Source organism: Bos indicus, chromosome 6 (assembly GCF_029378745.1).
Source record: "Bos indicus isolate NIAB-ARS_2022 breed Sahiwal x Tharparkar chromosome 6, NIAB-ARS_B.indTharparkar_mat_pri_1.0, whole genome shotgun sequence".
NCBI lineage: Eukaryota > Metazoa > Chordata > Mammalia > Artiodactyla > Bovidae > Bos > Bos indicus.
In genome coordinates, this window is record NC_091765.1 from 102,369,585 (window position 1) to 102,387,846 (window position 18,262).

Genomic DNA, 18,262 nt, shown 5'->3' on the forward strand with positions numbered 1-18,262 from the left:
CTAGTTTGATCTCCTTGCAGTCCAAAGGACTCTCAAGAATCTTCTCCAGCACCACAGTTTGAAAGCATCAGTTCTTCGGCACTTAGCTTTCTTTATGGTCCAACTCTTACATCCGTATATGACTGCTGGAAAAAACATAGCTTTGACTATATAGACCTTTGCCAGCGAAGTGATGTTTCTGCTTTTAATACGCTGCCTAGGTTTGTCATAGCTTTCCTCCCATGGAACAAGCATCTTTTAATTTCATGGCTCAGTCACCATCTACAGTGATTTTGGAGCCCAAGAAAATAAAGTCTATCACTGTTTCCACTCTTTCCCATTCTCTTTGCCATGAAGTGAACTCTTAGTTTTTTGAATGTTGAGTTTCAAGTCAGCTTTCACTCCTCTTTCACCCTCATCAATAAGCTCTCTGGTTTCTCTTTTTACTTTCTTGCCATTAGAGTGGTTCAGTTTCAGTTCAGTTCAGTCGCTTAGTCATGTCCAACTCTTTGCGACCCCATGAATCGCAGCATGCCAGGCCTCCCTGTCCATCACCAACTCCCGGAGTTTACTCAAACTCATGTCCATCGAGTCAGTGATGCCATCCAGCCATCTCATCCTCTGTCGTCCCCTTCTCCTCGTGGCCCCAATCCCTCCCAGCATCAGGGTCTTTTCCAATGAGTCAACTCTTCGCATGAGGTGGCCAAAGTACTGGAGTTTCAGGTATCATCTGCATATCTGAAGTTGTTGATATTTCTCCAGGCAGTCTTGATTCTAATTGTAATCCATCCATCCTGGCATTTCTCATAATGTGCTCTGCGTATAAGTTAAATAAGCAGGGTGGCAGTATACAGCCTTGACATACTGCTTTCCCAATTTGGAACCAGTCCGTTGTTCCATGTCCGGTTCTAACTGTTGCTTCTTGACCCACATACAGGTTTCTCAGGAGACAGATAAAGTGATCTGGTATTCTCATCTCTTCAAGAATATTCCACAGTTTGTTTTGATCCACACAGTTAAAGGCTTTCATGTAGTCAATGAAGCAGAAGTAGGTTTTTTTCTGGAATTCTCTTGCTTTCGCTGTGATCCAAAATGTTGGCAATTTGATCTCTGGCTCTTTGCCTTTTCTAAATCCAGCTTGTACATCTGGAAGAGCTCAGTTCACATACTGCTGAAGCCTCACTTGAAGGATTTTAAGCCTAACCTTATTAGCATGTGAAATGAGTACAGTAGTACAGTAGTTCGAATGTTCTTTGGCTTTGCCCTTCTTTGGGATTAGAATGAAAACTGATCTTTTCCAGTCCTGTGGCCACTGCTGAGTTTTCCAGATTTGCTGAGTATTGAGTACAGCACGTAAACAGCATCATCTTTTAGAATTTTAAATAGCTCAGCTGAAATTCCATCACCTCCACTAGCTTTATTCATAGTAATGCTTCCTAAAGCCCACTTGACTTCACACTCCAGGATGTCTGGCTGTAGGTGAGTGACCACACCATCGTGGTTATCTGGGTCATTAAGATCTTTTTTGTATAGTTCTTCTGTGTATTCTTAACATCTCTTCTTAATCTCTTCTGCTTCTGTTAGGTCCTTACTGTTTCTGTTCTTTATTTTGCCCATCCTTGCATGAAATGTTCCCTTGATGTCTCCAGTTTTCTTGAGAGATCTCTAGTCTTTCCCATTTGATTGTTTTCCTCTATTTCTTTGTACTGTTCATTTAAGAACACCTACTTATCTCTCCTTGCTATCCTCTCAAACTCTACATTCAGTTGGTTATATCTTTCCTTTTCTCTCTTGCCTTTCACTTCTCTTCTTTCCTAAGCTATTTGTAAAGCCTCCTTAGACAACCGCTTCGCCTTCTTGCATTTCTCTCTCTTTAGGATAGTTTTGGTCACTATTTAAAAACATGTCACAAGTGCACAGGTAAACAGTCATTACTTTAGGTTTTCCTTTTTCTTTTTCCTTATCTCTGTACATTCATACCCCCTATGTAAGAAATGAAAAAACAAAATGAATGTGAAGATGGGTAAATGGAGCCAGCAATAATTATCATGTTGTCTTTGTAACATGAGGATGAACGATAACAGTAAACATTGGCAATAATTAATAGGAAAAAACTGAACATTATATAAGATAGTTTTTTTTTATAGTAGGCTATTTTGATATTGATTTCTCTTTATCATAGTCTACCAAAATGAATGGCTGTGAAGAACATTGTGAAGAAAAAGGTAAAAGTGAAAGGTAAGAAAATAATTTTCAAGTATCTATAACAATTTCATTCTTTTTTTAGAAGCACTCTGAAGATTTCCATTTAGATGTTGATTTTTAAGTTAATTTATCTTCTCCTATAAAATGAGACTTGGGTAAATTATGAAACTACAGTTGAAAATTTTAAATGTTTTAAAAATGTTGTTATAAGGCGGTTCTAGTGACATGTGACAATGTGTTTATTATAACATTGCTCAAAAAAAAAACCAATATATTCTCTTCACCATCAGAAAGAATTCAAGAAGGGTCTACAAGAAGATACAGTGATAATAGTATCTTCTCCTGGTATATTTATAGGCAACTTATTTTTCTACTTCTCTATTTTTCTATACCTCATAAATTTCATTCTTTAATAAAACCATAGCAGGTAAGAAAATAAAATAAGTAAAATAAAACCAAAGCAGGTAAGAAACATTTTAACCCCCCACAAATGTTTTTCCTGTTGAAAACAGTTTCTAATGTAAGATTTTTATTTTGTAACACTAAATGATGTATCAGGAAAAATTATATATATTGTTGGCCAGCAAAGCGATTGTATGTGAATTTTGCTTCGTATTAAATAATAACCAAGCAGTCGAAGGGAGTTATATACAAATTGACAGTGAATTTTTCACTAAGTAAAGTTAATGCATGCTAAGTCACTTCAGTGGTGTCCGACTCTTTGTGACCCTGTTAATGTAGAAGTGCATGGTTTTATACTTAAAGGATTAGCAGATATCTGGGCCAACTACCAATATCTGTAAGACATAGGCTTTTCCCTGTTTGGCAGGCGAGGGAGAAGAAGAGTAAATTAGTATATAACTTCTTCAAGTGGCAACTGAAAACATTATTAACACATAGATTTTTTTAACATGTTCCCAGTTCTTGGAAGCACTTTTGAAATTTTAACATCTCTGAAATCATGAAGGGTTATAAAATTATAGTCATTGATATTATTTCTTTCTTAATGTAAACTAAGTAACAGTGTGTCCTATAATGATAGATGTCATGTGTTCAAAGAACTGTAGTACTGATACATTCCCTTCAACCTAGCAATTTTATTTCTAAGAATTGGTCCCCACTCTTGCCTGGAAAATCCCATGGACGGAGGAGTCTGGTAGGCTGCAGTCCATTGGGTGGCTAGAGTCGGACACAACTGAGCGACTTCACTTTCACTTTTCATTTTCATGCATTGGAGAAGGAAATGGCAACCCACTCCAGTGTTCTTGCCTGGAGAATCCCAGGGACAGGGGAACCTGGTGGGCTGCCGTCTATGGGGTCGCACAGGGTCGGACACAACTGATGCGACTTAGTAGCAGCAGCAGCATACAATGAAATACTAAGCAGCTGTTCAAAAGAATGAGAAAGAAGGGACAATCCTGGTGGGAGGAGCTGCAAAACATATCCTTCCAGACAACATGAACTTACTGGAAGACCAGAGAGACCTCATGGATGCAGAGCTTGCAAATTATATGTTAATTGTGATATACAATTAGTCGGAGCAGAGGAAAGTGTCCACTATAAAAGCAGCATAGTTGCTATCCTGTTATGATGTTTCAGGAGCATTAGTACATGTCCTCCTTAATGGTGTATACAGTGCCATCAGACAAATGTACTCTGCTTTGTTCCCCTGAGCATCAGAAAGTGAAAAAGTGTACTCTGGCCTTTGTGTTATCCTTTGTCATCTCATCTTATCACTAAACACTGTTGTCTTCTACGTAGCTTCTCTTTTCTAGCCACCTATTTTACCAAGGAGATGGCTTCTGCTGTGTACCCCTAGAATAATGAGAACTTGTGCTGAATTTTATTACATTAAGTGAATACCCAAATACAGGACTGTAGCCCTAGTTGGCTATAGTCCATGGGGTCACAAAGAGTCAGACGTGACTGAGCACGTGCGTGCATACACACACACACACACAGTATCTTTATACTGAGGACTTCCCTGGTGGCTTAGTGGTAAAGAATCCACCTTCCAAGAAGGAGATGGAAGTTTGATCTTTCAGTTGGGAAGATCCCCTGGAGGAGGAAATGGCAACCCACTCCAGTATTCTTGCCTAGGAAATCCCATGGGCAGAGGAGCCTGGCAGGCTACAGTCCATGGGGGTTGCAAAAGAGTTGGGCAGGACTTAGTGACTAAACAACAGCAAATATAGGAGTGTCCTCTTAGCCTCCTTTTGTAGCAAAAGACGGTCCATCAGTTGGGACTTCTGTAATTAAAGAATCATTTTATTTACATAATTGTAATCCCTGGTCCACAACGAAGGGTGGATACAAACCATGACCTCTCCATCCCCAAGAGGACTCCTTTAACCAAAGACTTGGGGTTTATTTAAGCACCTGATGTAAACTATATTAAGCAGTCGGGCTCTCAGTCTTAGTTACCATCTTTTGAGAAACCTCTGTGCCATGAGAGTGAAGTGAAGGAAGCAGCAAATGGGCAGGCTGAAGCACAAAAGAAGAAAGATGAGGCAGAGGTCCAAGTAAACGTGTACACCCACGGAAGCCACAGAAGCAGAGACAAGGGAAGCCAGGGGCCAGGGATGCTGGTACAAACCACTGGACTGCCTGCCTACTATCTAGAACTTGTCTCGATGGATCTGGAACACCTGTGGCCATTCTGATTGCCTTGACCACCTTTGAAAGACCCACCTTGCTCATATCAAAATGGTCCCTTTTGGTCCTTTACCCTGGACCTCTGATTTTATGGACTAATTCTCTTCTCAGTTGTGGCTGAATGTAATGTGTGTACAATAAATCATCTCTTTTGCCATCTTAGCTGAAGAAAAAAAAAATCTGTACCTCAGTTTAATTATATCTACCTATAAATTTTAGGAAGTATGGATTTGAGGATTTTTTAATCATATCTATTTTTAAATAGATTATTATTAAAATTACTAAATTCAATAATAATTGTGGAAATGTGCGGTTCAAGGACATAGTATTTACATTTATTTTGGTGACAGAACTGAAGAAAATATAAATGTGTTTTGTTGTCATAGCTTAATTCAAAAGTCAGAAGAAAAGAAGACTGAGGATGATGAAATAACATGGGGAAGTGATGAATTGCCAATAGAAACAACAGACCATGAAGATTCCAATAAAGGCAAGAAATTTATTAGCAACTTTTAATCAAAAACAATATATAAAATAAATACGTGAGAATTACAGTTTTCAGAACATATAGATGTTATTTCACTGTAGGTCTACATTATTAGGTTCTGTACATAAAATTAAATCACATACGCAGACATCAACGTTCATTTATATGACCAGATTTTTTGCACAGTTGTTAGAATAAAATTGTCAATGGCTTGGAATAAAACATGTAAATAGATGTATAGACACACAAACAGAAAATAAAAATTTTGCCATCTTGGAATAAGTCAAGGAGCACATTTTATTTATAGCAAAGTAGGAAGAACAGGTCAAAGACAGGAAAATGTTTAAGAGCAAAAATCAATTGGTCTGTCCTATTACTGCCTCTTTGTTTTAATCTGAGCTAACAGAGCAATAAAGTTCCATCTAGTGTTAAACTTCTCTTTTCTCATGTAAGGAAATGCTATACTAATATAATGAAACAGCATGGTTTTGTAATTTGAAGTCATTGTTGAAAGAAACTAAACAAGTTGAATTAATACTTTTTTGATTTAGGTAGATTGTTGGTATCAAAGGAAATGCTCGAATCCTATAGCCCAGGTTCATCCCTCCAGCCTCTGAGCTCCTGTTGCATTCACACTCAGTCCTGTAAAAGTTTGCAGCTATTTCGTATGATTGAATTTTGTATTCACAACTAGCCTTCACTCCAGACAGACGTTAAGCTTCTTGAGTATCCCCCTGCAGTGCCTGGAATTACTGTCGCTTGCATAGTAGCTGCATCATCAAAATCCTCCTATCAACTGATTGATGTAATTAAAGCTACACTTGTGCAGACTATAGCAAGAAGTCTCTCCTACATTTTTTCCCGGATAACAGTTGTCTTCTGTTATCAGCAGTTTCCATAGCCAGTGCAGATACTAAATTAGACACATACCACTTCCTTAGACACTGATATCACTTATTTGATAAACTTCTAAAGACCCTAAGGATTTCATTTGCATGGAGAAAACTATAAAATGCCAGAGATAGTGGCACCAAGTACCACGGGTGGGTAGAGAGAGGAAAAATCAGTGTTTCCAGGGCAGTGTTCCCTGATAAGGAATTTCTGGAGCATCCCTTCTTCATTTTTCCTCCATGTGCTTGGAAGCCAATTTAAATGCAAAGTAAAAACAGGACTAAATACATTTTTATCAAGTGAACAGTGCCATTTGAGTCCAGAGAAACAGAAACAATTTAAACTCCTTTAGGAACTTTTAAGTAATTGAGAGTCAAGAGCCCTTAAGAACACTGAACATTCAGCAAGGAGTTCCCTTAAAAGTTGGGTACAAGGATCTTGCTATGGCTAGGATTTCCCTTTGTTGACTGTAGATACCTGCCTACCTGTTAATTGTATTGCCTTATTAATTTCAATACTCTCAACTTTGGTAAAAACCAGATGAGGTGAGGATAAGCTCAAATTAGTTCTCTTATTGGCTAAATCAGTTCTGGGGGAATTTTTTTTCAATTAACTGGTGTCTTCTTTTTAGAGCATCCCTTTCTGACAAATGAGGAACTCACCACACTCCCCATCATCAAAGTGCTTCCCTCCGGGAAGTACACTGGTGCCAAGCTGAAGTCAGTCATTCGGATGTTGCGGGGTTTACTCGATCAAGGAATCCCATCTAAGGAGCTGGAGGTAAGGAGCTTCTGACAGTGGTTCTTTCTCAGATGAAGTTTTATGCAAGGTTAAGAGAAATTTTGAAAAATTTGAAAATGTCTACTTCTTTACAACCTCCAACTATAAAAGCACCATCTTGTCATTTCTAGCATGCTCAGTCACTCAGTCGTGTCTGACTCTTTGCAACTCCATGAACTGTAACCCTGCCAGGCTCCTCTGTCCATGGGATTTTCCAGGCAAGAATACTGGAGTGGGCTGCCATTCATTTCTAGCAATAAATTAATTTTTCTGATTAGAGTCCTAATAGACTAATTTCAAGGAATCTCTTTAGACATTTTGGAGCTTGATAAATCTCCTTGAAGAATATCCTCTTATGTTAAGATGAAGAGTTTTTTTAAAAAGCCAAGTATCAATTCTAATCATCCACTGAACTTCATAGTTAATACATTATAGATGAGATGCATCATTTGCAACAGTTTATTGATTTAGTATTGGGATTTTAGGCTGATTTGTATTAACAGGACATAACTATTTCTAAACAAAGTTCGCCCTAATCAATAGTCAGTTTTGCTGCCTGTACATTTAAAGCATTTGCAATCATTACAATGAATTACTGCTTATCTCAACAAATTTAATTTTATTTCTATTTTTGCTTAACAGAATCTTCAAGAATTAAAACCTTTGGATCAATGTCTAATTGGACAGACGAAGGAAAACAGAAGGAAGAACCGATATAAAAATATACTGCCCTGTAAGTTCCAATTTGGTTTCAAATCAAATGTATGTTTACTATAATTTAAACCAGTTTAAAACTTACATGCTAGTTTATCACTCACGTAAGTGTGCACACACACAGAGACATACATCCAGAGATTTACATCAGTAACAAATAAATTTATATATAGTGTGTGAACTCTTTTAAAAGTTTCTGTGTATTCTGAAAATTGATTAGGGGAATCTTAAATGTATCTTCAGACATTCGTGAATATTTAAGGTCTTTCTAAAAATATTAAATGGCTTCTGGATAAGCAATTTCTTAGTTCATGTGTCATAGTCAGATCTATATATTCTGCATTTTAAGCACAGAGAAATGTCTGTGGTCATAACAGCTGTGGACGTGCACGTGGCCACTGTGGGACTGCCAAGTTGCATTGTCCTTTGAATTGTTTCAGATGCCACATGGAAAGACTGGTGATCCTTTTTACCCGTCCCATTTCACAAATCAACATGTGACTTTTTTAAAATATATATGAATATATGTATATGACTAAAATACTAACATCTAGCAACTTCTTATAATAATCACGAGTCATGTTTACATATATTGGCATATTGAATTATATCACATGACACATTGACCTTATCTTTGCCAGGAAGTCATAACTTCAAAGATAAATAACAGAACCAATAATGACAAACATGCAATAAAAATAACACAATTGAATTTTTTCAATCAGGGTAGAAGATACAAAATTCATTTAGAAAAACCTCCTTTAAGAGTTGAATTTCATATAAATCAAATGCATTTCAAGAAAAAATTTTTTTAAAAAGAATTGAATCTTAGACAAGATTTTTTCAATGGAATAAATAAAATAAAAATGGAATAAAGAGCCTGGTTTGCCATAAAGTACATGATGATTATTTCAGGCAAATAAAAAAATGGCCAGACTAGTATCTCAAAGCAGAATGGGATAAATCATAAATCAAGAATTACTGAGTGTATTTGCTTCTGTGGAACAAGAAACAGAAGTCAAGTGATAGAAGGGCAATTGACAGAGGATTTTGAAATCTATTACTAAATATTATAATTTGGCAATCACAGAAATAACCAGTTAAATTTGTGAATATTTAAAATAGAAATTACTGGCAATGTATAAGTACATGCAAATTAATTCTCTTGGATAAGATGACTTATATAATGCTTACGTCGGCAGCACATATACTAAAACTGGAACGATACAGAGGTTAGCATGGCCCCTGCACAAGGATGACATGCAAATTCGTGAAGCGTTCCATGGTTTTTTAATGGAACATTACTCTGCCATAAAAAGGAACACATCTGAGTCAGTTCTAATGAGGTGGATGCACCTAGAACCTATTATACAGAGTGAAGTGAGTCAGAAAGAGAAAGATAAATACCGTATTCTAACACGTCTATACAGAATCTAGAAAAATGGTACTGAAGCATTTATTTACAGGGCAGCAATGGAGAAACAGACATAGAGAACAGACTTATGGACAAGGGGAAAGGGAAGGAGAGGGTGAGATGCATGAAAAGAGGAACATGGAAGCTTACATCACCATATGTAAAGTAGATGCCCAACGGGAATTTGCTGTATGGCTCAGAAAACTCAAACAGGGGCTCTGTATCAACCTAGAGGGGTGGGATGGGAAGGGAGATGGGAGGGAAGTTCAGGGTGGGGGGGGATATATGTATATCTATGGCTGATTCAGGTTGAGATTTGACAGAAAACAGCAAAATTCTGTAAAGCAATTATCCTTCAATAAAAAATAAATTTAAAAAAGAAAGATGGCTTATATATACTTTTCACTGGGAAGCCTGCTTTGAAAATTTATATTTTGACTATATGAAATTACAATGCCTGGAGAATGAAGCAACCTACCTTTTTATTTATTGCATTAGTTTATTATTTTGGCTGCTTACTTAAAGGAATATAGTTAGATAAGCATTAATTGTTCCAATCATATTTGTAATAAGTACTTTTGTAGTTTCCCAACTTGGGGGGAAACTCACTGAGTTACATCTTAAATATACTTGCAACATGAGGGAAATATACAAAATGATTTCATTGTACTACACCTTGAAAAGATGCCTTTATTAAAATACGTTTGTGATTTCATCTGTGGTTATGAGGAAAGTCTCAATCTTTGACTCATCTAGTCTATGAGGCTCTTTAAAAATGCATGATACAGATGACTGTGTATTGTGATGGAAATTCACAGATGACGCTACCAGAGTGCCTCTTGGAGATGAAGGTGGATATATCAACGCCAGCTTCATCAAGATACCAGTGGGGAGAGAAGAGTTTGTGTACATCGCCTGCCAAGGACCTCTCCCCACAACTGTTGGAGATTTCTGGCAGATGATTTGGGAACAAAACTCCTCAGTGATAGCCATGATGACCCAAGAAGTAGAAGGGGAAAAAATCAAATGCCAGCGCTATTGGCCTAATGTCCTAGGCAAATCAACCATGGTCAGCAACAGACTTCGACTGGCTCTCGTGAGAGTGCAGCAGCTGAAGGGCTTTGTAGTAAGGGCAATGACCCTGGAAGATATTCAGGTGCGTGCATTCAGTCTTTCCATGATTACATCAGTGTCTTTCTCTGAATAAAAGCTAATGATTTGAGTCCCATTTCAGTGGAACTAATTCCACCTATTATTTTTAATCTAATAGAAACTTTACTGTGACCTTCGTCATGAATTCTGCCCGTTTCCTCTAGTATATTGTTTAGTGACTAAATCATGTCCAAGTGTTTTGCAACCCCCTGGACTGTAGCCCGCCAGACTCCTCTGTCCATGGGATTTCCCAGGCAGGAATACTGCGGAAGGTTGCCATTTCCTTCTCCAGGGGATCTTCCTAACCCAGGGATCAAACTCGCATGTCCACATTGGCAGGTGGATTCTTTACCACTAAACCACCAGGGAAGCCCTTCCTCCAGTATATACTGTATTCAAATCAAAATGGAAATGCAGGACTTTTACAGAATTAACCATCATCCTTTGCTTGGTGTGATAGCACAGAACAGCTCAAAAACTATGTGCTAGAAACTTTTTTTTTTAAAGGTCAAACCTCTAAGTAGGCTCAATAAAACTTTTAAAAAAAATCTCCACATAGAAAATAATCCCCTACAAAGACAACATATTTTAATATAAGGACAATTGTAGCATAAATGTTTGTTAATCAGGTGATTCCGATTGCTCCACCTAAGCACTAAACAAATTATCTTAAATTAGATAAGTGGTTATACCTGAGGTTAAGCTTCTACTGTTTCCCCACCTCCACACACCCTCACATTTTTTCCTTCGTCCACCCACTAATGCTAACTCGGTTTGAATAATGTGTTAGGTTCCGACTGGAGTTTTAACTTTGTTAAAGAATTATTTTATTTTCATAGAAACAAAGCTGATTGACTCCGTGTTGTTGGTGGCATGTAAACAGAGCCTGAGAATTTCCTTCATGATTTCTAATTTGTGATTTTACAAAGATATTTCTGTATTCATTTACACCAGCCTACGCATTATTTGGGGGCTTCCCTGGTGCCTCAGATGGTAAAGAACCTGCCTGCAATGTGGGAAACCCAGGTTCGATCCCTGGGTCGGGAAGATCCCCTGGAGAAGGGAATTGCTCGAGATCCACTCCAGTTCAGTTCAGTCTCTCAGTCGTGTCCGACTCTTTGCAACTTCATGGACTGCAGCACGCCAGGCTTCCACTCCAGTATGCTAGCACAATTGTTCGGTATTTTTTAAACGACTTATTAAACAACACGTTTATAGAGCTTAGACTTTGTTATAGAATCTAGGGATTCAGAAGTTAACCATACAACCAAAGGAAATTGCTGACCCCATGGAAAGTAATTTCTAATGAGAAAATACTGATGTTGATGCCGTGAGAAAGTCAACATCACAGGGACGTTGTGGGGAGGGAAGCGTTTCAGTCAGAAAGAGCAAGTGCAAAGATCCTGAGACTAGACTGTGCCAAGTGTTTTTAAAGAACCAGAGCGGGCCCTGTGCTGCAGCAAAGTGGCCAGGAGGAAGAGGTTAGGTGTGAGAGGAAGCCGGACCACATCTGTAGGGCTTTTAAGCCCCTGCAATGACAGTGGCTTTTACCTGAGTGAATTTGAAAATGGGTCATTTAAAAAAAAAAAAAAAGGTTGTTATTCATAACAAAACATAATTTGCTTTTAGGGTTTCCAAAAAGTAGTTTTTACCAATATTTGAAGCATGGATCTAGTAACCTTTTTTATTTTTCATTGGAGGACAATTGCTTTACAATGTTGTGTGGGTTTCTGCCATTACAGCAATCTGGTAACCTCCTTTATAAAGGTCCTCCATGTGTTGTCTGATGGAGTCTCTTTGTCTCTTCCATTTTTATTTGGATCTAATCCAATGGACCAGGCAAAATTTTTAAAGGACAAAATAATAAGAATTAATTATATGTAAATGACATAGTATACCTTTATCTACTTATTCTGTTGTACAATTTCAGACCGGAGAGGTACGACATGTTTCTCATCTGAATTTCACTGCTTGGCCAGACCACGATACACCTTCCCAGCCAGACGACTTGTTGACATTTATCTCCTATATGAGACATGTTCACAGATCGGGGCCAATCATCACACACTGCAGTGCGGGCATTGGACGTTCAGGGACCCTAATATGCATAGATGTGGTTCTTGGATTAATCAGTCAAGATCTTGAAGTGAGTACAGGATGTGTTGCGATCTCAGAATTTTTTATTTATTAGTTTGTATGAATGACAGTTTTCTTACTACATAGAATTGCAATTTAGTAAACTTTCAAAACTGCATAGGGCATAATCAAGAAGAAAATAATATTCCAAACTTATATTTGTTTTACTGGGGTTTTTTAACCATCCATGTAAAGCCCCTTATGTGGCATTGCATTTTTACTCTGTATAGTCTTTAGATTTGTGTAAGATATTCATTGTTGTTATCACACTTTTAGAGACAGAAATATTGAAGTGCCCAAGAAAGTGTATCTTTGAAATGAAAGTTTATATTATTTTGTTATTGTTATTGTTACCTATAGGTGGGAAACACATACTTTATTATACAAATTGATACTGAATTGTCTAAACAATTACTCCTGATTTTTCAAATTACTACTAAATAAGCAAAGTTAATAAGAGTATGCTGCTGCTGCTGCTAAGTCGCTTCAGTCGTGTCCGACTCTGTGCGACCCCATAGATGGCAGCCCACCAGGCTCCCCCGTCCCTGGGATTCTCCAGGCAAGAACACTAGAGTGGGATGCCATTTCCTTCTCCAATGCATGAAAGTAAAAAGTGAAAGTGAAGTCAAATAAGAGTATAATCTTACTTAAAACCTAAATTAGTATAAATCATACTTAAAATGTTATCTTACTATACATAATATGTAACTAATCATTATCTCTTAAAGAATTTGCCAAGAACCATACTATCTTGCTCTTCACACACTCATGATAATTTAAGTAGGACAAAACAGTCTATTTCTCCATTGGGGATATAAGAAGATCAGGAATTTTATTCTGAGCAGCAAAATATAGGAAAAATAGTTAATGGAGACACTAGAAATTAGTTGTTCCAAAGGAAAGAGAATTCCTATTGGGGACTTTCTAATAGAATAAACATCCTAATTCTTAGAAAGATAATAAATAAAATTATCAAATGATGGCAAAGTCAGTTCACCAACTCATTTTGTCTGGAAGACTTCCTCAAGACTGATAGAAGGGAAAGGAGATCGGGGTGAAGAAATCTATATAAGCCACTCCTTGGTGAATCTTTGGGGTTCAAAGTCAGTTATCATTTTTATATAATATACAGACTCTGTTTCCTTTGGCAGTTCGACATCTCCGATTTAGTGCGCTGCATGAGACTACAGAGACACGGAATGGTTCAGACAGAGGTGAGTGTCGGCTCCTACCTTCTGATGAAGATTTTTGTAAAAGTATTTCTAGGGCTGTCTTTTTTTCAATATTGCCTTTTAGTTTAAAAAATAAGAAAATGCAATACCAACAATGAATAGATTACAGAGAATAGGATGGCACATTGGGGGCAAAAATTTGATGTGGGACAAAATAGCATGTAATTAGTGGCATTTCAATTCCAACCTTAAAAAGAGAAGGTAATATTCTTGCTACAGAATTTTCCTGAGAGGGAATGGTTTCGGCAGCATTGACTTGAAGGCATAAAGGGAGTCTGGAGTTCTTAGCTTGGGAAAGAGTTCGTTTATCCTCTCCTTTGGTCATTTTCATTTCTCTTACCTAAAGTTAAAAGGTAGGTTATGTCACCCACTGACCTGCAGACATGGGTCCTTCCCAGGGACTACATGACTTAGAGTGTCTGTCTACTCTGCATAGTTCAACTGTCCTTTTTGTTTATAGTGGGAGGGGAATACATTGCACAGTTCTGTATCCCGCATCTTACATTCAACCGTATAACACGATTTTTCCATATTTTCAAAGTTGCTCAAACATCACTTCCAATAGTGGTGAAGCTATATATATCAGTATATATTCACACTATACATCTGGTCTTCTCTTCCTCTCTCTCTTTTTCCTCCTCTCTTTTTTTTTTGTTTGATGTGGAAGCTGTGTCCATATATCTGTTAACTTATATTTCTCTAGCTCCCAAAAAATACAAAAGTTTACTATTTTTAAAATTAAAACTTGCCACCTTTCCTTTCATATACCTTTTAAATTCAAATTAAGTCTCCTAAATATTAAGACTTATTCAGTCTTTTTTTTTTTTTTTTTTTAGGTAAAGAAAACATATAAAAAAATAGTTCTTTAGACCCAGAAGTTCACTTGTTCAGCAGATATTTATTAAGTGTCTACTGTATGCCAGGCACTCTTCTAGGCGCTTGGGGCATGTCAGTAAATAACTTGAATAACAAAGATCTTCTGCCAGAATAAAAGATCTTCTGGTGGGTGGTGATGAGCAAGGCAGATAATAGATCCATTTACTGTACTCGGTTATGCTATAAGTTATAAGATATTTGAAAGTGGTAAGTGCTTTAGAAGGAAAAAGAGTTGGGTAGAGGATGAGTCATGGCAGGTTGGGTGATACTTTACATGGAGTGGTGCCACTGAGGATGTAACCCCTTGAGCAGAGATGTGAAGGACATGAAGCAGGTGGTCATACGGATGTCTGGGAGAAAGAACCTTTCAGGCGGACAGAACCGCCTTCGAAGAGGTCCATGATAGGAGTTCGTCTTCTGTGTTCAAGAGTAGTCACAACCAGTGGCTGAGGCAGAGGGAGCAGGAGGGGAGGGGTGAGAGGAGGTGACAGGGCCAGAGCTTGGGGCTCCCCCTGAGTGAGATGGAGCCATCACGGGATTGTCAGTATGGAATGACATAAGTTAACGCCCATCTTAAAGGACCACTCCAGCTGCTGTGCTAGAACAAGACGTGGTTTGGGGAGGAGGGTACAGGGTTAGAAACCAGAGGACCGTAAGTATCACCAAAGCACAAAAAATAGAGGTGGCCCACCCATCGGAGATAACTTCAGTTAGCACTCACCCACCACCCCAAGGCTGCTTCCTTCCACACTTTGTCAGTCGGGTTTCTCTTTCTTGTCATTTTCATGACACTGCACAATTCTGCATCCTGCTTTTACTTTCAACCTTATAACACAGCTTTTCCATATTTTCAAAATTACTCAAACATCGCTTCCAACATTGGTGAAGCTATATATCATATATTCACACTAGACAGCTGAAGTCTGCTCTCCCTGTCTCCTTTTTTTGTTGTTGTTCTAGGATCAATATATTTTCTGCTATCAAGTCATCCTTTATGTCCTGACACGTCTTCAAGCTGAAGAAGAGCAAAAAGAGCAGCCCCAGCCTCTGAAATGACATGAGAAGAACAGCCTTCTGGATATCTGTCCATTTCTTTGCTCTCTACTTAAAGGTCACAGGACAGCAAGTCCATAAAACCTCATTATACTTATTCTCCTCTACCTTAGAGGGGCGTTCTTAATAACAGTAAATAATGGTGACCTGCTGTATTTTTACAGCTGCTGCAACCTGTGATAAGTATCAGAGATTTTTTTAACACTAACTGAATAATGCAGATCTTAGGGATGAATAAGGCAGCATTTGACTATAGACATATCGAGTCTATTTTTCATGTACCAATCTTGTTTATAGCAAAATTATTTTCCAGTATTTTTTTAAAAACTAGAGCTATTTTATAGGGGATACTTGAAGCCAGTATTTAAGCTTTAAATGACAGTAATATTGGCATAGAAAAAAAAAAGGTAGCAAACATTCCCTATATCAATTTCTAATGTTTACTATCTAGAACTTCCTGTAATATATTTATATACTTTTCCATGAAAATAGAGATACCAAATATGTTTGTAACTGCATCATGCTATACATCCGCTCACTTTGTAAATAAAAATACACCTTAAAACGTGAACAAGCCAAGAGTGTGTGCAGACAAGTGTAACATTTTCAGTGTGCTGTTTTTTAACAACATGTAGGACCCTGTGAAGGCAGGAACTTCTGGACTGCAACTTCCCATCTCCCCATTTGGTCCCAGTCATGCCAACCAGAGACTGGGAGTATTGTTGGAACCCCTGGAGGTCTGCAGACTCTGACATGAGGGTCAGGTACTGACTGACAGTGGCTAAGAAATTCAGTCTCCCTTCCCGCCTCCTCCCCACAAGCCTAACTGACGCCTGAATCAGAATTTTCAAGTCCTAGTTGTTGCAAAACTCAGAATATCTCGCTGACAAGGGTTAATGAAAGAAAACAGTATCACGCTTCCTGGGAGGTTGATGTTGATTCTGCCTGAAGGAAACAGCTTCCCAGGCGGCGCTAGTGGAAAAGAACCTGCCTGCCAGTGCAGGAGACGTGAGAGACTCAGGTTTGACCCCTGAGTTGGCAGGATCCCCCTGGAGGGAAAGCATAGCAACCCACTCCAGTATTCTTGCCTGAAGAATCTCATGGACAGAGAAGCCTGGCAGGCTACAGTCCATAGGGTCACCAAGAGTCAGACAGGACTGAAGCAACTTAGCATGCCCCACAAAGGAAAGAGATCAGCTTTGAAGAACCCACTTCCAATTCTCAGTACCAAACGTGTTTCACTAACTCCTAGTTCTGACAGCATTCCTCCACTCTGCCATGATTGATGCCATCCCAAGACCCCGGAAACTGCTTGATTCCTCCTCATAGGATTGACCAATTCTGAGCTAATTAACTGGAATGTCTGATCTTACCCAAGATCTCCTGGGAACTACTCCTGAAGAGCTGCTGCTGCTAAGTCGATTCAGTCGTGTCCGACTCTGTGTGACCCCATAGACAGCAGCCCACCAGGCTCCCCCATCCCTGGGATTCTCCAGGCAAGAATACTGGAGTGACTTGCCATTTCCTTCTCCAATGCATGAAAGTGAAAAGTGAAAGTAAAGTCGCTCAGTCATGTCTGACTCTTAGCGACCCCATGGACCGCAGCTTACCAGGCTCTGTCCATGGGATTTTCCAGGCAAGAGTACTGGAGTGGGGTGCCATTGCCTTCTCCAGAAGACAACATCAGGAAATGCACAAAAGTCCACAGGGATGTGGCTGACTCCTCACCAGGCAGCAGGTTTGAGTCCTACATCAGAAGTGACAGGACTACCCTGGTGACTCAGACGGTAAAGAATCTGCCTGCAGTGCAGGATCAGGAAGATCCCCTGGAGAAGGGAATTCAACCCACTCCAGTATTCTTCCCTGGAGAATCCCATAGACAGTGGAGCCTGGTGAGCTGCAGTCCATGGGGTCGCAAAGAGTCCTGAAAGTGAACCCTTTCAGTTCACTTCACTTTTCAGAAGTAGCTCTGAATCTCTTAAGAGAAGCATACTTCATCACCATCACTCCCACTTCCATCAGAACAGTTTCTACAGATTGGGTTGTAGGAACAATTTGGAGTGGGGCCGGGGGAGGGGGGGTGGTTCTGTTGCTTTAAAAGCTATTTGGAAACTCCTGAGTGGGCTGGAATGGTGAGACCTTGTTTTCCTGTCATAAGCACAGGAAATGAGGCCAGCGGGGCTCCGGGAGCCAGTACAGCTGGAGGTGATTAGCTCCCATCCGAAGTCCACAGAGATGGGCAGGGGGAAAGCTGGAGAAGATGCTTTTTCTGGAAAGAACGTAGCTAGGAAATGCAAACTGGGGGAAGAAAATGTGAGTTTCGCTTTAGGGACCCTGAATGGAAATTTCATTATAGCAAACATGTTACTGCCCCCCCCCAACCCCGCCCCGGAACGTGGCTCCGCTACCAGAGTGCGGGGAACCCTTGGCTAGGGCCGCACTGGTAGGAAGCATGCTGAGGCCACAGAGCTAGGGTGGCACAAGGAGGCACTCAGCAAACGCGTGAATAAATACACCTCGGCTCCTAACGCACGTCAGACAGCTAAGTACTAGAACACGCACAGCCAAACAGAGTGGCTCAAACACAACAGAAGTTTCTCTAAGAGTTCTGGGTAGGGGAAGAGCTCGGCAGGCTGCCTCTCCTCCCTCCAGTTGGTAGGAGCCCGGGCTGATGGAGTTTCTATAATC

The 18,262-nt window shown here is 39.2% G+C and overlaps 1 protein-coding gene and 1 non-coding gene across 11 annotated transcripts in view; both read left to right on the forward strand.

Annotated features, from left to right (window-relative positions):
• PTPN13 (protein tyrosine phosphatase non-receptor type 13) overlaps positions 1–16,153 on the forward strand; it is a 221,091-nt gene extending 204,938 nt beyond the window's left edge. For all 10 annotated transcript variants that reach the window (XM_070791737.1, XM_070791738.1, XM_070791736.1 and 7 more), the window contains 8 exons: positions 2,162–2,217; positions 5,226–5,329; positions 6,849–6,997; positions 7,640–7,730; positions 9,944–10,281; positions 12,208–12,423; positions 13,565–13,627; positions 15,482–16,153. In XM_070791737.1, the coding sequence (XP_070647838.1) occupies positions 2,162–2,217; positions 5,226–5,329; positions 6,849–6,997; positions 7,640–7,730; positions 9,944–10,281; positions 12,208–12,423; positions 13,565–13,627; positions 15,482–15,577 (1,113 nt within the window). In that variant the 3' untranslated portion in view covers positions 15,578–16,153. The remainder of the gene's footprint in view (positions 1–2,161; positions 2,218–5,225; positions 5,330–6,848; positions 6,998–7,639; positions 7,731–9,943; positions 10,282–12,207; positions 12,424–13,564; positions 13,628–15,481) is intronic.
• LOC139183763 (U6 spliceosomal RNA) lies at positions 8,898–9,001 on the forward strand. The gene has a single exon (XR_011567380.1). It is a non-coding gene; the product is annotated as a U6 spliceosomal RNA (small nuclear RNA).
• Positions 16,154–18,262: the final 2,109 nt, after the last annotated feature.